The sequence below is a fragment of the Cynoglossus semilaevis genome, chromosome 15 (assembly GCF_000523025.1).
Source record: "Cynoglossus semilaevis isolate Cse_v1.0 chromosome 15, Cse_v1.0, whole genome shotgun sequence".
Taxonomy (NCBI): domain Eukaryota; kingdom Metazoa; phylum Chordata; class Actinopteri; order Pleuronectiformes; family Cynoglossidae; genus Cynoglossus; species Cynoglossus semilaevis.
The window spans coordinates 1,609,507-1,632,226 of record NC_024321.1 but is presented as its reverse complement, the minus strand read 5'-3'; the positions used below and the strand labels follow the sequence as shown (position 1 = coordinate 1,632,226).

The following is a 22,720-nucleotide window of genomic DNA, read 5'->3' as shown; positions in this document are numbered from 1 at the left end:
TAATCAAATTGACTTTTCAACATTTTATCATAAAAATAGCCTGCGTTTATACCATAAACTGTATTTGTCAGTATATTTGTATCAAACTGAAGGTCTGCTGCCGTGACCCATTTGAAGTTATTTCTTTGTGAGTGCTTCCCTCACTGTTTGTGGATTGTGTCCTGAGGAGGAACTTGCCAGGTTTTTTTTTTTTTTCTTCCTTTGTGTGGTTTGTGCACAGATGTGGTGCAGTCTGTGTTAACACAAAGTGCATGTGAATGAAAAGAAAACAGGGAAGAAAGGAGAGTGTTTTAACATCACAGTGAACGTAACGCTGGAGAGAACAGTGAAAAAAAAAACAAAAAAAAAAAACAACAAGGCGCTGGACTTGGTGGTGAGGTGCCGTGAGGGGCTTCAAATGGAATATGGCGCGCTGGACATACAGTAACTACTGCTGTAACGCTTGAATAATAACAAGCCTCCAGTCACTAGGTGGCAGCAACTCATACAGTGGTTTGTACAGATAGAAATATACATGTTATCAGGGTCTCAATTCGCATGGGTGTGGGTCAGGGGGCACCTGGGCGTGAAAACATTTCTGTCCACAAGGGGGGGCATGACAGAAAATAATTAAGAACCGACTGATTTATTGTAACAGACGAAGACATGTTACTCACGGGCAACAATTCTGATTGCTTCTCCATTATGTTCCGTGATTACAATGCGTTTCCAGAATCAATCACTAATTAAATTAGTGATATAAATATTGGTTATTGGTTATTATTTTTTACCCATAATCAAGCAACCCTATACAATACAAAGAGAATCTAAACTGCAGATATTTTTGTTTTGTTAATCTGATCTATTGAGTAAGCTTTTAGTGAGTGCAGTTGGTGGGAAAAGATTCAGATTTTGCACAAAAAAAAAACAAACCTGCTTGACTTTTTATCAATTGAAAGAATTGGATATCTGATATATACCTATATCTGTTCTGTGTTTTGGATCAAACCACCCCCTAGAGGACATATTGCCATATGCCATACCATATGTAAGACCAGAAGTTTTTAAGTTTTCAGATCATTGCACAATTAGGGCAAACATCTCATAAACATATCATAAAGGTTTTTTTATAGAAATATTTTAAACCATGTGGAAGAAAAGATGAAGGGAGTTAGCCCCAGAGCTAATGTTAGCATCGGCCCTGGAGCAGATCACTAAGTCTCGCCTATGCATTTCAACTACGGTCGGGGGCGCCGAAGCAGGAAAGAGCTAACGTGTAACCAGCCGTGTTACAGCCACTGTTCGTAAAAAAGAAATAATTTATTTAAAAGCGAAAAAAAAAATCTTTCTGTGTAAATATCCCATGTTACAACGTGGACACCTACGGCTTATGGAGAAGCGCTGCTCATATATGTACAATAATTTTTTTTCTAAATTTAGTGGGTGCGACTTATATTCAGGTGCGCTCAATAGTCCGGAAATTACGGTACTTAGTTATAGACATTGCTCCTGTGGGCCACACTAAATGACTTGGCGGGACACATTTGTCCCGCGGGCCTTCAGTTTGACACGCTGTACATGAGGGAATTGACAGACAAAACACTATCCTGTCACCGTCTGCTCCACTTAACCCCCCCCTGCCAGTTGAAATCAGCCCTATCAGCTTCACCTGCAGCTTATCATCCTGCACCTGCCCTTCTGTGTTTCTCTCTCCCGTGATTACCCGCTCTTACCATAATTTGTTCCACCTGTGTCTTGTTTGTTTCCCATCTGGAGTCTCTATATATAACCTCCTTGTCACTCACCTCCATGGTGGTGCGTTCAGTGTCCAATGTTTATCCATGTGTGTCTGTGTATGTATATATATATATATATATATATTTATATATACAGACATATATATATATACAGACATATACAGACACATATATATATATACATATATATATATATATACATACATATATATAATATATATATATATATATATATATATATATGTATATATATTCACATTTGAGTCTGAAACCACATCTGTCCTGCATTTGGGTTCATCCTTCCACTTCTTGTTTATAAACCTGTCATTCGTAATCCTGTCCAGAAGAAAGACAACTCGAATCACATTAGAGCAGTGGTTCTTAATTTAATTTCTGTCATTTACCCCCAACCCCCTTCCCCGGGGACAGAAATGTTTTTTCGTGCTCTCCCCAATCCCCCCGACCCACATACCTACGAATTGAAATACTATTGAGAACACATGTATATTTTTAACTGCACAAACCACTGTATGAGTTGCTGCCACCTAGTGACTGGAGGCTTGTTATCAATCAAGCATTACAGCAGTGGTACACGCGTGCCATATTACAATGGAAGCCCGTCGCGCCCCTCCAGGGGGGCCCGCCCCACTATTTGAGAAGTACTGCATTAGATCATTGTTTATTTTCAAACGTTGCTCGTTGCCACTGACTATTTAATATATTGTAAGAATGGCCTATGTTTAAGTCTTAATTTAAACTATTCCAGCAAAGTGAAATGACTTTGTCTAGATGGGATTACTGTAGCACTGCACAAAAGATGTGCATTTACCCAACACTGTCTTGTGTTAGTTAAGTGTTCAATTCACAAACTGTACTGATAAGGCAGAGATTGCTGAGAGGTTTCTGAAAGTGCGATTGCATACGTGTGTAGGTTTGAGATCGGGGGAGAGAGAGAGAGAGAGAAAAAGAGAGAGTGAGATGTTGTGTTTCAAGTAGGTCCTAATCTACTCTGTATAACTTGCTTGGGCAAAGGTGCTCTTTATCTCTCCTGCCACTCCTCTAACTTGTTTGTTCCCAACATGTAAGTTAATCTATAGTTTCTACTGTATTAGTTCAGGTTTAAACGTGCGTTATCCTAAAGCAGCATTTCTACTCTTACAATTATTCAGTTGTAGCTGTTTTTACTTAGAAACTGAGGCAGCCACACATCGGACGTTAAAATACAATTACAATACAATTTTTCTGGTCACAAACCTTCGCGACCCAAGTCAATAGACATTATTCGTAAACTCCTGGGAAACATGACAGCGAGATGGACCCAGAAAAAATCTCTTGTGACCCACCTGAGGGTCACGACCCAGTCTTTGAGAAACAATGGCCTACACTACTCAATGGTTATTCCCGCCAAGTCGTTTGCATCAACGGCTTTGCACGTGAGATTCGCCTACCATAAGAAAAACACACAAAATTCATGAACGTCAGAGCAGCATGACTGCGGTTCCCGAGCCACGGGCTGACCATGCCTGATTTAATCCCACTTTTTCGTTTAACTCTGGCTGTTGTCTAGATCTGCCCACCTGATCTGAAAATGGTGCGTTTCTCGAATTTCTAGCACTTTTCCAGATCCCGACTCTTCCATCTTACCCCTGTAATATGTTAGCAGCCACATTAGGGTTGTAAACAACCAAAGAAAGTTCATAGTCGACTAAAGACGGGACATTTCTGCTGAAAATCAACTAATCGTTGCGCAGTGCTCGGCAGCCTTGTCCGCCTAAATTCATTATAAATAAACATAACCCTCGCACGGAGCGAGCCTGAACATATGAGCAGAGCTTCTCGGCAGAGACAACAATAGACTATTAATTTAAAACCTACACTCTTAAATACATAAGGCAAGTCTGCTTTAAGAATAAAAAGATATACGGTAATGTAAAAAAAAGATCAGGATGAGGGCAGAAATAAAATAAAGAAAATAAAAAAACAAAACAAATAAAGTGAGGAGAAGGCTTTCTATATATACTGTATATATTCAACATCTTTTAATGTAATGATATTTCTAATGTTGTTAACCCCCAGGGGTGCGTGAGCTGTCACACTGTGGAACGTTTTTCTTTAAGTGGGATTTTTCCACACAATAAATACATGTAAATAACAATTTTCGTTGTGAAACTTAAAATCAAAATCGGACCTTTGCATTGAGAAATACATTCAGACTATATATATTTATATGTATTTTATGTGTATTCTTGTCATTTGAGCCTGACTAAACATGCTTCCTTCCTATCCTTCCTATAAGAAAGGGTTAGTTGCATTTTTTTTAAAAAGGTGGGGAATCGGGGGGGGTGTCAAGCCAGTTGGGATATATACAATTATGTCAGTAAGTACTAGATGCAGTATCTAGTACTACAGTATACCCACCATACCAAACACCATACTAGTGTGTTTGACTAAATTACAGACAATTTCTGCCCCGAATCAAGAACATAAATTCGATTTTTTAGGTTTGAATTTTGCAGTTACACGACACCTATAATATCCACGTCAGAGTCATTCACCAGCATAACTTTGATGTCAAATTAGCACCTAGCAACTCTAGCGCACGAAAAAGATGCCCAATCCTCAGGGAACCATCACCAGAACAGGTTCAGGTTAATTAAATAACGTAAAAACATTAGGGGGCTCTGTTTTATTTTTGGTTTGGTTTAAATAAGGGCAGAAGAAAAGCATGCCAGTCAGGTCTGCATTTAATCTATTGCTATAATGATATTTTTCTTTTGAGGGCCTGCAGCATGACAAACTCTAAAACTTTATTACATTCAGCAGCATTCAATTAAGTCTATCCAGACTGTCACATGAAATCAAAATAGTTTGGAAATGATCTGGAAACACCCATGGTTCAAAAGAAACTGAACAGCTTGGGTTTTTTGAATATCTCAGAACCAACCAAAATCGAGCTTCTTGTCTTATTAGCGGTGCTAGACTGTAACGAAAAAACCCAAAACATCTCACGTCATGATTTATCATCACTCAAATACCATATTTTCCGAACTGTAAGTCGCACTCTTTTTCATCTTTATATATATATAAAGATATATATATTAAAATATATAATGTGACATGTTTGTTATTTTCACCCCGACAGCCACTAGAGGGCTCTCTAGCTGGCTCATGCTGACTCTGGAGCAATTTATAATCCAGAATATACAGTAAACAATTTCCCTTTAAATACTTGTAACAATGCACTGTGAATCGGTTGAAAAATCTATACAAATGCGTGACAATTCGTGCCACTATTGTCTGATAGAGACTTCCACTCTCCAACGTCTCCTCTCTCTTTTCTTTATTTGTTTCTTAGACGCAACCTTATTACAGGGACCTCTTATCTCTTTGCCGTCCTCACCTTTGGACTGTGTTGAAGCCTATCATGTGTGCTCAACTGAACCTCAGTGTGAGGCACTGTACCGAGGCTTGGAACTGTGTGCCGCCGACGCAGCGATTTCACCACTAGGGGAACAGGCGGCAGCTGAGTGCCTGGAGAGACAGGATGTTCTTCTGTCCAAACATCCTGCTCTGTTGTCCTGCAAATGCCAACGCGGATTTCGCAGGGAGGAGATTTGCCTGCGCATATACTGGAGGGTTCGACTCCTGCCGGGTAAGTGAGACGCTTATGAGATGGAAGGAGACGTTGGACAGTGGACAAGACTGATCCAAAGTGTCCAACCCATAACAACAACAAGGGTTCTAGAAGTAATGGTTTTGTTTGCATGAAAAGTTATGAACTCCCATTGCAACAAGTTGTCGGGATGATGATGATTTTTTTTTTTTGCTTTCTGCGCCTGCATAATTTTCAGTGGTCACACTGAAATTTGTTTAAAAAAAAACATGTACGAACCCTGTAAATAATAATGCAAAATCACATCTCACATTATTATGCACTCTGGTCTCTCATATTAATTATGCTGTTGTGCTGGGTGCATTAGTGAGTTAGCTACCAGCAGCTAGCTGAGCCCGTCTCCCCTGTGGCCTATCAGTCAGCGGAACATTATTATAATTATACACTCTTCAGTTTTTAATGCAGCTAAGCTGCTCTAGAGTGCAATTGCCATAAATGTAAAGCATGAAATGGACTTAAATTAACAAACAAGCCATATGCCTTTTCACTCTTGATTGAGTTTGTACTTTAGAATGAGTGCAAATCTTCTACAGGAACAGAACACAAAAGGAACTTTTCAGAGCCTGGGTTAATGCTAGCTGCTGCTGCTGTACATATCTATTGTTTGAAGATTTATTATTTATGTTATTGTTCAGTTGTCCACACATGCCAGGTCGAGAAGACTGATTGTTTTTCAGCCTCAAGTCGCCTGAGACGACTCGAGTTTCCTGTTTAGTGCCCAGCCAGTTTCAGCCCAGTATCTACACCTGGGTCCTACAAAAAGATCTCTAACATAACAATGGGTTTAGAAAAAAGTGGATCTATGGATGGCTTCACACTACCAAGGTTGATAATGTTATCAGGACTGTAGTTTTAGTCAAAAACAGCAATGTAAGAAGACAACATAACCACATTTTCCTACTCCCTATGGCCTCTTACTTACTCCCAGTCTGTACTCTACAGTCTGTTTTCGACAAAGTTATTCATGCAAGCACTAGCAGCTCATTTGTTGAAGAACCTTGCTTTCCGGACATTGCTCTGGTGCTTAATGGAGGCAGTGAGTGTATTTTCTTTGCAAACTTGGTGTTTTAATCACACCCTCCATGCTTTAGTACACACAGAGCTCCACTGTTGGCTGTTGCAGGGCGATTAAAAGCGGAATCATCCAATAGTAACGAGGTAAAAGTAAATGTCATCGACGTCGAGATGTAGCACGGTGAATGCCACTAACAAATCCATGCGGTTGGACTTCTGGTTAACGATCCAGAGTTTTATCCATATGGTGAACGACAAAATTGACCCTCTTGCTTCGTTTCAATTTTCCTTCTCTTTTGTCCAAATAACATCCTAGCTCATAAAACTGACCTTACATAGTATAGAATAAGTAACTGGAAAATACAACAACATATTATATAACAATGTTTTGAGTTAGAGAATTAGTATCCAACTAGCAGCACAATTACTATGTTATGGCAGATATAATATATTTCATTCCATTAGAAATATATGGCTCAAGTCTACTAAAAAGATTTTTTTTTTTTAGTAAAACAGAACAGCTTGTCAAAGCTAAACCCATACAAACCAAATACAGACCGCACCCTTGCTGTACGGCAGTAGCGCACAGGAAGTATTAATTTGAAAACCTCACATTCAAAAGACAAACACTACGTTACTGGAACACACATGGTTTGATGTTTCTCCGGCGCCCCAAATGACTAGCACGTGCCGCAAGAAACACAACATCCAACCTCACTCACATGGTGCGACATTCTTCTCCAACATGACCAGGATCATTATTTCAGTGCAGTGTTTAACCACACGGGCTCTGAATTTTACAAGTGTTCATTTTGTGATCTAAATAAAAGCTATTGCTTTATTTTTCCACAAAATACTATTTTTGTGATACTATAATCATAAATTCTGCAGGGTTTTTTTTCTGTCTTTGTCTCTAGGGGATGATGAGTTGGAAATATCTCCCTATGAAGACACTCTGATGGATACTCAAATGGCCTCTTTAGTGGCAGGTAAAAGCAAGCGCACACACAAAAATAAACACAGAAAATGATGCATCACTTTAACGTGATATCATAATATATAAACGATAGCATCTCTACTCATAAATACCGGTAATTTCCGGTCTATTCCAAATTACCGACGTCACTTCTTCGGGCTGATTCCGGCCGGGTCACGTGGGCAAAGACTTGGTCAACCCCGGGGCCTGGCTCCAGGGTTGGAGCCCCGGTAACGCCAATCCGGGAAACGTGAATTTCCTTGTCTATTGGTGTTTTTCATTCAGGGGGTTTTGATCTCTGACACGTTTGCCTTGGGAGACCCTACCAGGGGCATTAAGCCCCCGACAACATAGCTACTGGGTTCATTCGGATACTCAAACCCTTCCATCACGTAAAGGTTGCGTTAAGGTTGGGAGGAGATTTAAAGAAAGACCCAGGAAACGCTGGAATGATTATGTCGCTCGGCCGTCCTGGGAACGCCTCAGGATGCCCCCAGAAGAGCTGGAGGAAGTGTCAGAGAAGACCCCCGCGAACTGGCCCCGGATAAGTGGATGATGATGGACGGACGGATGGATGGATGGATAATACGAATTTACTTTTGTAAACCAAGTGTGAAGCCACGATTTCTATTTTCTGCCTCTCCATCTCCGTCCATCAATGTAAATTATTGGAGTCTTATCCTCCATTCCAGAAGGAGCTCTCGCATTAGCGGCTTTACCACGTAATTTTTGAGCACATTAGGCAGACATTGCCGTTGTTAATTTTCAGCCAAATTGACTGTTCACTCTTCCCCAGCTTCGTCTTTCATGCAATCGGATGGCGAGAACCAGTGTTTAAAGGCAGCACAGGACTGTGGTCTGTATGAGAAGTGTGGCTCCTTGCGCTCAGAGTACGTCTTGGCGTGCACCAAGCGTGTTCCAGGGTCCAACCGATGCAACCAGCACAAGTGCCACCGGGCCCTGCGGCGATTCCTGGAGAGGGTGCCTGAGGAGTACAGCCTCACCGTTCTCTTCTGCCCCTGCACCGATACCCTGTGCGGTGAGCGGAGGAGGAAAACCATTGTACCTTCGTGCTCCTACCAGGAGACGGAGGAGGTACAACCCAACTGTCTCCACCAGCAGAGTTTCTGTCGACGGGACGACCTTTGCAGGTAATAAAACAGCTGGATCCAACGCCTTTGATTGATTTTCAAGGTACTCTTAAAAGTAAGGCACACGACACACGAAAATATTTGAATATCATTTGATTAAACAAACCTGAAAACTGTATAGCGCAATCACCAATAAAACGTGTGTAGCCGTCAAAGACCAAAGAAATTAGACAAAGACTAAATGGAAACTAAAACCATAATGCCATTGGTTCTACTGTATAGAAGACAGAGGTGGAAAGTAATGAATTACGTTTACTCAAGTTACTGTAACTGAGTAGTTTTCGTGAGTAATTTGTGATTGTTTAAGTAGTTTTGGGAATAGGTAATTTTACTTTTACTTAAGTACATTTTGACTCATGGGACAAGAAATGTTACCAAGTAAAAAATGAAATGTGGGGAAAACAATCTGCGTTAACTCAAAAACTATTTTAATGTATCCAGAGAACATTGACTAAGAGACAGGCTCTAGCCCAGGAAAGGGCAAACTAAGGCTCGGGGCCCAGATGCGGCCCGTTTAGCTTTTTAAATCCGGCCCGCCAAACTTTTCCAAATTATAGAAGTTATTTATATTATCGCTATACTTCTGCCTATTCCCTGCAATGCCCACTTTTCACCAATAGATGGTGTAGAAAATGATACATGATAATGTAATTTATCTCTGTTCACACGGACGCTCCATCTATCTGCTCCTGACCCGCCCGCCCCCATTCAATTTTAGAACAATTGTGGCCCGCGAGTCAAAAAGTGTGCCCGCTTTTAGCTTGAGTACAATTTAAATGAAGTAAAGATACTTTTTCTTCATAATATATTTTTAGTACTTTCTCCACCTCTGATAGAAACATATTCCAAAAAGCATAGAAACAAGAGTAACATGACCTGAAATAAATACAAACAAAATGAGGCGCACATACACACACACACTCACATGAACAGACATTACTGCTTGTGTCTGATGTGGTGTTTTTATTTGTGTCGTTGCAAGATCCAGACTGGCTGACTTCCTTAATAACTGCCAGCCATCTCCTGCCACAGCCAGTGGCTGTTTGAAGGACTCAGCAGGTCTCTGCCTCCGAGCATATGCTGGACTCATTGGTACGGAATGCAATGTGGTTGTGGTTGTGGATTGAGAGAAAGAACGTATCATTCAATTAAATAAAACAGCTGTTAAGGAGATGGAACTCAGACGTAAGTTTGCTTCACTTAGGATCAGATATTTCGTTGAAAAAGAAAGTGGAAATTACCGACAGTTTGAGGGAAAAGTAAAACATTTTAAGCCTTTTTACCCCAGGCTAGGTTAATGACCCCAAAAGATAAAGGTCTCTCTTTAGCCCCTACAGCAGGGGTGTCAAACTCATTTTCACCGGGGGCCAAATCAGCAATTCAGTCCCCCTTGAAGGGCTGGTTGTAAGTGCAAGACTGTATAGATCAGGGGTCACCAACCCTCGGTACGCGGACCAGTACTAGTCCAAAACTCATTTGGTACTGGGCCACAGTGGGACACAGGAAAAAATTTACTTAATTTTTACTAATTTACTTCATTCAAGAAAAATCCTGTCATATCCATTTACTTTCTTTATTTAAAGATAATCTAACAATATTTTTTAAATACTAACAGAATAGAGTCTAAAAGTTCAGCACTTTGCTACCAGTCCGTAGTAATGGGTGGTACTGGTTGACCAGTCCTAGGTACAAAAAAGGTCAGGGACCGCTGGTATAGATGTAACTACTATATGACAGACTAATAAGAAATTTTGCTGCATTGCATTTGGCCCCCAGGCCTTGAGTTTTGACACATATGCCCTACACAGTAAGAAAAAATTCTGTCAAATGTAAAATATTTAAAAAAAAAAGAGTTGCGATCAAAACTAAAAATTTGTGTGACACAAAAAATAAGTGTTGGATACATATTTATCCAATTGTGAAAAAAAATGTCACAGTGCAACAGCTGGTGAAGTGAAAGGTGAAAAAGAAGATCAAAATAATAGTTACAGCAAAGGTGTCTGAAAATGTGATCACACAGAACAGCTGTGAAAATGAATCAGACCAAATTTAAGACACATGACTGGTTGCAAAAAAACGGGACTTATCCATAAGGCTAAGCTTAAAAAACAAACAAAAAAAACCCCCCAATATAACCTACAGATCTCCGTACTTATACATGTTGTTAGACATGTGACTTCCACATGTATATTCATTATATACCTCACAATATCTTAAAGATGAATATACCATCCAAGATTTGACTTGATAACTTGCTTACAATTTTTCGTCCTTGCAAGGTTTCTGCATGTATGTTTTATGTAGTTGTTTTTGGGCTGTGTGTTCAGAACTAAATATGCACTTATTTAACTTCCAGGCACCATCATGACGCCAAACTACATCAGTAACAGCTCTGCTGAAGTTTCACTCTGGTGCAACTGTGAAGGCAGTGGAAATCAGTGGCAGGAATGTCTGAAACTGCAGCGGATGTTTACGCACAACCTTTGCCTCCGTGAGTCCACCTTTTGTGATTTCAACTACACTTTTGTATTGATCGGCAGCTTTTTTTTTTTTTATCCGATCTCGCAAAATACAACTCTACTGTGCATATAACTGTGGTGGTAAAGAGTAACAACATAAAGAGACCATCTCTGCCAAAAACAACACTACTGCCATCAACGAAGATGGAAGGAAAATTGCTGACCATGTAAATGCGTAACACTGATTAATAATATATTAAGCCCTTAGTGTTTTATTTTTTGAAATCTCAGCAACTTTTACGTATTAACCCTTATTCGTTAGGAACAGTTAACAAGAGCAACAAAAAAATAGATGTATATTGTTTCATATGTAATACTGATCTCAATTATAGAATAAGAGTGTGTTTAAACGTTCGGTGTTTTTCTTTTCTTTTTTCTTCCTAAATCTACTCTCTCTGTCCAATGACAATAGATAGGCCTAATTAATTCATTATTTCAATATTTCTCATAGAAAATTTCATCAGGAAATGCCAGCTACAGACTGAACTTTCACAGCAGATTTGAGCTGAAAACCTGAACAAAACCTGGTCCCTTCCAGGTTATGAGCTACGTTAAGAGCATAAGTTAACATAGTGATATCCATCCATTCATCTTCGTCCGCTTATCCGTTACCGGATCCGTATCCGTAATCACACTGCATCGTACCAACCCCTCGTGAACTTTCCTGCGGGTGGTGAGTCCACCGGAAGGTACCAACCGCCCTAACCGGGATTCGATCTTACCCAGTACAGGAAAGCCTGGCTTTAGACTCAGCATACCTCACTACGCCACTGAACTTGCTTCACAGTACACCCCTCAGAAGACAAATAATGAAGACAGACAAGGACCAAGTGAGAGGGAGGCATGTAATATACTCAGGGCACCTGGTGAGACGAGGGAGTTTAATGAACAGGGAAGCACAGGACAAAGGTGAGAACGCTGAGCTAATTACCCGTGCTAACGCAGCAGCAGGTGTAGGCAGATGGGCACGACAGTTTGATAAAATTACTCTTTTAAATCCTGGTCATTCTTTATCGAAACCCTGGCCTGAGTCCCAGTACTCTGGCCCGTAGATTTATGGCACTGCTTTGGCATCGCTTCACCAGTTTTAGGTACTTGATACAACCCCATTTGTCAATTTGTATTTTACGCAGGCTTTCCAAGGAACTGTGTGCCCTAAAAGGAGCCTATATTTTCTAATGGTATCAGCGGTAATGACCTTATGTTTTCCAGCAACTTTCCATGCACAACGCAAGACACACTAATCTCCATATGGAAGTTCCACATGTTCAGGTTATATAAAAACATTTTAAAAAAATTAAACAAATAGAAAAAAAAGGATTAGGCGAGCAAGTGTTGTCTAAACTTTTGGCAAAGTATTGAATGTAGCATATGTTGCGACGATTGTGCTGGTTTAGCCGTAAAAAAAATTCGTTTGTGCTATTAAAGCTTTGGAGTAACTAAAAAATAAGTTTTCTGACCTGTGACGTCACAAATCCGCGTCCAAATCTCTTCAAACTAGCCTCCATTTTGGCTCGTTTATCATGTTCGCATATGAAAAAATAAGCGGCACAAACGCAGCACAAACGATAGAGACTAGTTTGAAGAGATTTAGACGTGGAGGGGGTGGGGGGGTTGTTGACGTCACGCTTGTGAAGAATATAACAGTGATAACTTTAGAAACCAAGTGATACAAACGTTTATTTAGACGACACAAACCAGGACAATCTCGGCACAGTCAGTGGAGGCCAGTCTGGAACTGAGGAGGGGAGGCTGCGTGACGTCACAGGTCGAAAATGTAATTTTTAATTACTCCAAAGCTTTAATAGCACAAATTTTTTACGGCACAAACCACCACAATCGTAGCACAGGCGAACAACAGCGCTGTTGTTCATCGGATCGGGAGGGAGGGGCAGCTTCACGTAGATCTCTGTCAATGGTCCAGGAGACCTTTGAGAGAGGTTTTAATCTAGGCGAGGCAATTGAGAGACTTACTTAAAGTCTTGCCACAAACACATATGCTTTGTTAAGCTTTATTTTTTTTTTAATAGAAATTTTACAAATGTAAATAATGTAAAATTCATGTTCCTCACTTTATTGTTCCTTACTTTATCTTTGCATACCTGACCGGTAGTTTTTACTCGTTTCAATTTAAAAAAGGTGTTATTATTGTTGGATTTTTATTATTATAAATTACAAACTGACTGGTTTTATATACATTATGTGCGTCAGTTTCACACACCTTGATGTGTCTCAATTACACAGGCTTGGTCAATTCATTGGGTGGTTTATGACTGCAGAACTTTTGAACAGATTTACCTTGACTCAGCTCCAGGGTGCAGTTAAGTGTTTAGATGCAGTACGCATTGTTATACAGTCCAAAAAGTTTTTCTGGCTATGTGAGACGGTTTTTAATGCTATGTGACCTTGCTACACTGAAGGACACTCACTACTGTTTACAAAAATAAATTCAAATGTCCAGCACTAAGCCGCCACCTTTGGAATTATTCCCTTTTTTTTTATTTCGGCAGTGAAATATCATTTGCATATAACTACTACTACTACTACTACTACTGTGCGTAGTAACAGACTGAGAATTTCCTGGTATAGTCAGGGTTTTGAAGAGTGTGGACGTGCAGCTAATTCATGGGAGGGGAGGGGAAAAAAGAAAAAGAAAAGAGCTATAGGGCAAATCCATCCAGCTGCCACTCCAGCTCGCAGCTGTCCATCAAGTAGTCAACACAAACACTGAGCCTGTTATGAGCCAGAGCTAACGCCTGGATTGATGCATCAATGCACTCCACATAAAGCTCATGATTCATCTAGTGCCAACGGTTCAAACCGTATAGCTGCCAAACAGATATGGAGGGTCACACTCAGTTGGCTTCGCGGCGTATCGGCCAAGCATATAAACGCACACACACACACACACTGACGGTGCTGAATGCTTAAGCCCGAGTGTTTGTTTCTCCACGCAGGTAACTCCGTCAGCTGGATGGGCAGTCTTGGCTCGCTGCCTGACATCACACCCCCTCCCCCCAGACCCTCCCCCTTGCTGCAGCAGGACAATCTGCTAAACAACAACAACCACCTGCCTGTCCACAACAATGTTGTGAGTACACTTCGTTTTATTTCCCACGTCAATAGGAGCAAGCAGAGCATAGCTACAACAGCGACAGTGACAGCAGTTTGTTTGGATCTTTGAGTGTTTTTTTTTTTTTTTTCAAATTAAGTTACCATTTCACATACATTTCTGATTTTCTGTTGTTATTTACCGTAGGAATTGAATCACATTGTGACTTAGAGCTACATGCATTTAATCAGTAACCCCAAAATATAATACATATATAAAGTATGTTTCAGTTTATATGATTTAATATACTGTATATACATACTAGAGGGGGGACCAAGTCATTGTTTTGTCACAAGTAAGTCTAAAATCTTTGCCCTCAAGTCCCGAGTCAATTTCCAAGTCGAAGACTGAGAATATACTGTATCTGTCCAGAGTCATTGTTTTGTCACAGGTAAGTCGAAAATCTTTGCCCTCAAGTGCCGAGTCAATTTCCAAGTCGAAGACTGACAAGTCCAAAGTCCTGCAGCTTCAGTTTCGAGTCTTTTTAACCATAGAGTAACAATATATTTACACAGAATATGTATGCTTTTAAAATCTGTTTTTATGTATAAAAACAAGTGCAAATTAAAAATCCGGACTATTTTAAAGATAGTTCACCCAAAACAAGAAAGCACCCGCAGCCATGTACGCCATTAAAGTACGAAAGCACGTCGACCAGCAACTCACGTTTGCTGCGAGGTCAACTTCTATCTCCCTGTCCAGCCATTTATCCATCGTCCATCCATCCATCCATCTATCATCCATCCATATGTATATATATATATAGTGTCATACATACCTGTAAAACATTAATGTCCCTTAACCAAGTACCAACAGACATCAATTGACATCAAATATAAATAAGAGTGCAAAAGTACTTCAATATTTCATTAACATTTATATGTTAAAGGAGAAGAAAAAAAGCCCGCACAAAATATATTGATTATTGCAGTTGAATTGCGACTCGTGAATACTATACCTAACAGATGTAAATATATGACACAAAGATATAAATACCTTATGCATATAGATGCATATTAATGCGCAAGAGCGAGTAATAAATCAGAATTTGAAGGGATGCCACCGTAAAACTCACGAATACATTTTTATGTATTCGTGTGTTTAAGTTGTGTACAAACATGTTACCTGCCCGGGGAATAGATTTTGAAATTGCAACAATCTGGTAAATTTATAACCCTTACCGGTTTACTGCTGATGTTCATTAAAATATGTTGCCTCAATCAAATAAACAAAACAAAAAAAAAAAAAGTTGCATTTGCAGCTGTTATGAAACGGCCCTGAACGGCAGAGACTTTATAGTTCTCATCAAAACACTTTTATTTGAATGGTGCTAAATATCATCATACGTTACCTCAAGGCATTATACATAAGGGGCTGAATATTTAGAGAAATAGAAACCCAACAGTTCACAGAATGAGCCAACACTCACCATCTGCCTCAGCTGAGGGGTGTGTATAGAGAAAAAAAAAAAGAAAAGTGAAACAGTGAAGCAAAGGGGTGAGGAAGGGGGAAGAGAGAAAAAGAGAGGGGGGATTAAATGGAGCTCATTTATGGTCACAAAACCTGCCTTACTTATGCTGCGTTTTGCAACTCCACTTAACTACTTTGGAGCCCCGAGCAGTGCGGCACCTCACACTTTAAACCAGAGGTACATGAAGTAAGGGAGGCGCCTGAAAACAATGCAGCATTATTGTCCAATGCAAAAAAAAAAAAAAACGTATTTGATAATAATATTGTAAATGAGGTCGTTATTTTTAATTCTTGCTCTAGTACAGGTATGGGCAAACTAAGGCCCGGGGGCCGGATGTGGCCCGTTCAGCCTTTTAATCTGGCCCGCCAAACTTTTTTTAAATATATAATTTATTTATATTTTTATTACACTTCTGCCTTTTCCCTGCAATACCCACGTTTCCCCGATAGATGGCGTAGAAAAATGATAAAAGCATTTTTAGCATTTTAGCCTTTATGCATGACTTTTACATGTCATTTATCTTACATTATCTAGGATAATTGTATATTAGCTACGTGTGTGAACTCAAACCAAGTACGAATGACTCAATAGAACCAATATGAGTTTTTTTTTTTTTTCTAAACTACTGAGGGCTGCATACTGGTAAAGAAAAAAAAAAAGAGATTGAAAGTATCTTGACCGTGTTGGTTTGTGCTGCTTACTGTGCCTCGCTGCCGGAGATAATCTGCGTATCCAGACGGGATGGGGTTCCATTCCTTTTTTTTTCCTCTCTCGGTTGTCCTTCCTCCTTCTCTCAGTCTGTATCCATCTGCATCTTTCTAGCACTAAATGGATTAGAAAAGGAGCAGATTGGATGCAGTGCATCAGTCAAGCTTCATTAGCATTGGATTTATTTATGGGTATATGTCTGCCCCTCTTTCTCTTCTACCTTCAAACTCCCCCCCCCGTCACCCCCCCCGTTCTCCTGCTTTTTACTCTGTTTCCTTTATCCTGTTTTTAAATTCCTCTTTTCTTCAACTCACCTTCTCAATATATTGCCACACAATCTTCTTACCAACCTGAATTTCCTCTCCCTTTGAGCAGCTTTATTTTCAATTTGAAAGTTGATTTTTATTTATTTATATATATATACATATATATATAATGCTTATCATTAATACAGATGCATCCACTTCAGCAACAAGAGAAAAATGTCCATCTGTTTTTTTTTTTTAACTTGGCTGAAAAACCACATTTGTCTGAAGATGAAACTTTTGCATCATTTTTGTGTATTGGTATTTTTCAATTGTGTGATCAAAAATCTGTGACGGAAAACCTTCTTTAAGGTAAACTAATTATTATTTTTTTTAATTTCCCGAAGGGAACTCCCAAGGATTAATAATGTTCTATCTATCCATCTATCTATCGATCAATCCATCCATCAATCGATCCATCAAACGATCGATCGATCATTCGTTCCATCCATCCATCTAATAGTGCTGTCGTTGTTCAGCAAACTTGCCTTTAATCGAGACAAATATTCACTTTGTTTTCTCAGCTTGACATAACTTGTCATTTTACAATAATTTAGGACCGGAAAAAAAATAATATCCGGATGCCAGTTCAGACTAATTTTTGTTTATTCGAAAGGGAAAAACTAAAATTCCCATTCGTAAACTTGATAAACGTCCATGGCATAACAATGGTGACCTGTGTAGTTTGTGCCAGAATTCCATCTTTAAGGCACGGCCCCTGAGGTCAATTAAAGAAAATCTTGACAGAGGATGACTTGAACCAGGAAGATGTGAAGTTGGCAGACCTCGACTTGGCAGACCTTGACTTGTAAGACTTGAACCTGGCCAAGTTCGACTTGGCAGACGTGAACTTAGCCCACGTCAACTTGGCAGACGTGAACTTAGCCCACGTCAACTTGGCAGACGTGAACTTAGCCCACGTCAACTTGGCAGACTTGCCCAACATTCACTTGGACAATGATGACTTGAAAAACTAAAAAGTCGACTTTAGAAAGGTCAAATAACAGAACGAAAAGACACGAGAGGCTGTCGATGTAGCTGCTTGGGTGGTTAGGTTGGCCCCCTGCCCCATTTGACACAACTGTAGGTGTTTAGGACAGGGCGTTACAAGACCGTACTTCATTCAAATATTTATGCTTTACCTGGAAAATGAGCTGATCCAGCATCCCGATACTCCACAACAGCTTTTTACTACAACCGCAGCAGTCAGCAGTCTGGAGGAATTGGATGCTTACTGCAAGATTCGTTCTGTTACGATAAGAGCCATTTAATAATACACATGCAAACGCCCCATAATGTGTAGTACACTAATGTCTCTTCCTAGTTTAATGGTCGGAGTGCGTAGATGAGGCATTTACAGTGTAGACGGTGTTTCTAAATTTAATATGTTCTCTCCTAAAGAAATAGACTCAAAGGAATATGTTGGCCTTCTGACCACATTGTCTGCAAAAAGTTTTTTGTTTTGTTTGTCATATTTTACTCTAAGGTTTGCACTGCTGCTTGTCTTAATATGGCAGGTCTAAACTAATCTTCGAATTGCTTACCTCCTGGATTGAGAAAAAAAAAAACTCTTCAAACAAATAGATAAAATAATACCTTGGAATAAACAAACAGTGCAATCGTATTTTCAACACCGTGGTGTTACTTTTGAAAAGAAGCTGCCAATAAATTCAGACAAACGCTTCGGAATATAAAAACGTTTGCATCAATTGTGTTTGGCCTAAAAGAAATGCATGACTTTCACATGTCATTTATCTTAGCTCACACAAACGCTCCATCTATCTGCTCCTATACCGTTCCGCCGGTTGAATTTTAGGACAACTGACGCAAAAAAAAATGCCCACATCTGAACTAGTTCCATCCGTTGCAGCACAATACGATTCTAGCCTAGGAGTATCAATAAGGAAAAGAAGAAAAGATTCCAGTTTAACACTCAATATTTTTGTCTAAAATATTTTTTTTTTCTTTTCACAGTGTTTCAGAATCATTTGAATTATGAAGGTCATGTTGCGCCTGAGTTTCAGCCTTACTCACAAAGTCTTCTTTTTGCCAGGTGGTGGAGAGCGAGGAGGAAGAAAAGCTGGCACAGATAGAGGTAGAAGAGGAGAACACTGAAGGAGGCCAGTTTGATCTCATTCCCCTGTACTCAGAGATGGCCACTGTGTCCATTTTGGGTTCTGGTGGGACCCAGGATGCAGCTGTGTCTCTCAACACTGGTCCTGCACAACCCTTAATATTGCTTCTGCTGGTCCTGTCTGTCTATACTATCTCTGGATAAGCTCTCTCACACACAAACATACACAGAAAATAACACACACAGTGGATCCCTCGACACCCCTGAACTGATTCCAGAGAAATATTCACACAAAGTTGGACACTTTCCTTCTTGTTTCCCCTCTTTACTCTATGTCCATCTCTTAATATCGGCACTTGCGGCCTGTGGCAGCAGTGGCATATTCACGTCCTGGCATCCTAACAGGATGGCAGCAGTGGGGCACTTGCATGCTGCCATCAGAGTTTTACCATTTTGTAGCTGTGTTGTCACAGGAAGGAAAACTTTCATTTCATTTTGAAGTTGGTTAGTTGTTACCTGAGTTTGAGCTAAGCTTACTCTGAAACGATATCAACTACGGCTAACCATATGAAAGGGATCATTCATGGCTTTCACACCAAATGTGATAGATGTGAGCTGAGCGGATCGACTTTACATACACAATCAATATAGATGGCGCAAACAACACGTGATTTAATGTCAAGCGCCGCGATTGGAACTTCGGAACGAGCGTCTGACACAACGCGAATGAAGCGAACCATGTCCGACGCGACGCAAATTAATTTGGAAAAAATTGAACTTTGCAGGCGGCACCGGCCTGAAGTTAAGCAGAGACGTTTGCGAAAAAAATGGCCACCAATGCCACTGCTTCATTTTAATGAGACCGGAATTAAAAAGAAGAGGCATGTGCCAAAGTCAGCCTGCAGGTGGCACTCTGGGAAAATTGTAAGACGATCTGTGGCTTGTTTTACTGTGTTACTGACTGTGTAAGTAAAACTGTGCAAAAACGGCACAGGTGTAGCGCCTGAATTTTGAAACGTCGCTCAACGTTGGGCAAAGATATCAATGCAAAATAATGTTAAAATACATGTATGACACTTTAGCGAAAAGATTTGATCGGAAGCGTACGATGCAAAATTCAGAAGTAAACATGGTACGAATTGATCAAATGATCATGCACAGTATTTCTAAACCAGTGGTTTCCCCCCACGAATTGAAATACTATTGAGAACCTGATAACGTGTATATTTTTATCTGTACAAACCACTGTATGAGTTGCTGCCACCTAGTGACTGGAGGCTTGTTATAATTCAAGCATTACAGCAGTGGTGCATTTGTGCCCAGCGTGCCATATTCCAATGGAAGCCCCTCATGCCCTCCCCCACCCTTGTATTCCAATGCGCCCCCTGCAGGGTGCCCCGCGCCACTACTTGAGAAGTACTGTTCTAAGGTAAAACAAGATGCACAAATCTCAGACTTTGGTCATAAATTGACAATACTTCCGATATTTATAAGTATTTAACATTATCTGCCAACCCCGTAAGTGACTAAATAGTGTGTCTACATGTCTGCCACAAGGTTCTGGAACTCCTGAAATGCACTGTAGATGCTTTGATGTCCTACATTTGTGATGCCATAACGGTTTTCTTTGATTTATGGACCAAGACTGTGTAGCACCCTCTGCGTAGCTTGTGCTGTCCCTTCATTTAGGTGCAGTCGTTTTGATCTTGATTTCAGAGTTTTGATCTGTTTCATTTGAACTTGTTTATTATATTATTTCCTTTGACCAACAATTAATGGTGCACACCGGTGTAAAATGTAACGCTTGAAAAGCATTTTTGTTTTCTTACAAATTAAGCCATTATCAGCCATTAAAGTGTCAAAACGAAACAACTCTGCTTTTTTCTTTGTAAACACCAATGCAGGCAACTGGACGGAGTGGGTTTCTCGAAGACGTTTCACCTCTTATCCAAGAGGTCAGAACTGAAGAAGCCTCTTGGATGAGAGGTGAAACGTCTTCAAGAAACCTCCCCCGTCCGGTTGCCCTCGATGTAACTATTTTTTTGGATTAAATGCGTTATTCGTTTTATTGGGTGTGCAAAGCCCACGTCAATCCAACGAACGGTGGACACAGCTTCTCTAAACCAATCTCATCATCTGATATCCCATCCCATCCACATCCTTTGTTTGTGATTTAAAAAAAGTTTCTCCATCTTTAAGCTTAACTTTGTATTTATTGTTTCCATCTTTCCTACCGCTCACTCTGGCTTTCTCCCTGACTCTACGATAAGATTCTCTCCGCTGTTTGTGCTGCAGGGCCCCTTCTGTTCTCACTGTGTGCGCTAATTCCACCATTGCCTGATGCTCGGAACACACAGACACAACATACACACAAACACCCATAGTCTCATCGAAGTCAAGTGTAAAATGATTCAGTGTTTTTGTCAGGGATTACGAAGCCTTAAACCGTAGATAAATGTCAAATAAACAGAACACACATGGACTTTTAAAAAAATGTTCTCCATAAATTGGTCTTCCAAACATTTTCGAACTATCCTCATTTGACTTTTTTTGTTTCTGCCTGCTGCTATTTTCTTTGTTATACAATGTTAGAGCTCAGTTTCTGGTAGGTTTTTGTTATCGAGGCTTAATACATAACGCCGCCTGTGGCAACGTGGGCACACAGGAGGCCAAGAGGGACGGGGCTAGACCAATAACGTACGAAATGCCGCATTAGTGGAATACATGCGAGGCAGTAGGTTTGCAAATGTAGTGTGTTTTTGTGTCTGCAAGAGACTTGGAAGTTAATTTACACTGCCGACTTCACCGACAACTATCCATCGTCTCCCTTTTCTCTTCCTCTTGCTCTTTTGTTTGTTTCTTTTCAATTGCTTTGCAAACACCATCTGTGAATCCCCCCCGTCCCCTTTGTTCTCTGCTCATTTAATCCTCGGTTTTATTTCACGAGTTTTTCCCTCCATTTTTGTCTACTTCCTTCAGTTTCCAATTGTGGGAGGGGCCAAAGAAAAGAAAAATTCCTTCCATCGTAATTACATTTTTTGGGGAAACTAAATAAAAATACTGCTTGTACGATCAATAATTCTTCAAAAATAAAAATAAAAAAGAGGACGCAAGGGCCAAAGTTAGCTAGGAAGTGGGACTCTCTGGTAAGTTGTGAGACTGTTAGCAAATGTTTATCCAAAACGTAACAATGTGTTACAAGATTACCATTCTAACATGAGACTGTAGCACAGTGGTCCCTCTTTTATCGCGGTAGTTGCGTTCCAAGACCCTGCACGAAAAGGTTAAATCCGCAAAGTAGAAGCGAGATAGTATATTATTTACGTATATATTTACCCTTTACGAACCTCCCCTACACTGTTATCAACCCTCCCTAGACTGTAGTGATGAGAGTTTGGCCGACAGACGAGGGGAGATGCTGAGAGATGCTACCATGCATGAGCCAATCAGCGTGAGGAACAGAAGAGCATACTCAGTTAGCCAATAGTAAACTGTGTACGATCTCGTCTAGGTAAACAACGCTACCAGCGATCGTCTCAATTTCAAAACGAGAATCCACAAATTTCATATGTATAATTATTTTATCTTTTGTCTCTCTGTTTATTTTTTGCTATTTTTTGTGATATAGCGAAAATTTCGCGAGATCGGATTAAAAAAAAAATTGCGATGCACTGAGGGAGCGAAAAGAGAACTGCGGTTTAGAGAGGGAACACTGTGTATATAAATGTATTTCACCGTCCACTCACATATCGTTGCTCTAATACAGTGGTATACACAGTGGGAGCCACCAGGGGGCACTAAGGGGGGGCCATAGAAAATTAAAGGAAAGCTATTTGGGGGCCTTGGCCCCTGCTGTAATACACAGTCAATACAATCACAGTTAATCATGATTAATCGTGATTAATCCAACGATACTCATCAGAAAATAATATTCAACATTTAACCCTTTCACAGCACTAAGTTAATTAAAAAATAGCTTTC

At 40.1% G+C, this 22,720-nt stretch overlaps 1 protein-coding gene across 1 annotated transcript in view; it reads left to right on the top strand.

The window, feature by feature from the left end:
- The window catches only part of LOC103390527 (GDNF family receptor alpha-4-like), a 21,350-nt gene extending 749 nt beyond the window's left edge, over nt 1-20,601 (top strand). The window contains exons 2-8 of the mRNA XM_008326413.3: nt 5,092-5,388; nt 7,341-7,412; nt 8,196-8,550; nt 9,533-9,642; nt 10,907-11,041; nt 14,027-14,160; nt 18,719-20,601. Of these exons, the coding sequence (XP_008324635.1) occupies nt 5,092-5,388; nt 7,341-7,412; nt 8,196-8,550; nt 9,533-9,642; nt 10,907-11,041; nt 14,027-14,160; nt 18,719-18,943 (1,328 nt within the window). The 3' untranslated portion in view covers nt 18,944-20,601. The remainder of the gene's footprint in view (nt 1-5,091; nt 5,389-7,340; nt 7,413-8,195; nt 8,551-9,532; nt 9,643-10,906; nt 11,042-14,026; nt 14,161-18,718) is intronic.
- The last annotated feature ends 2,119 nt before the right edge of the window (nt 20,602-22,720 follow it).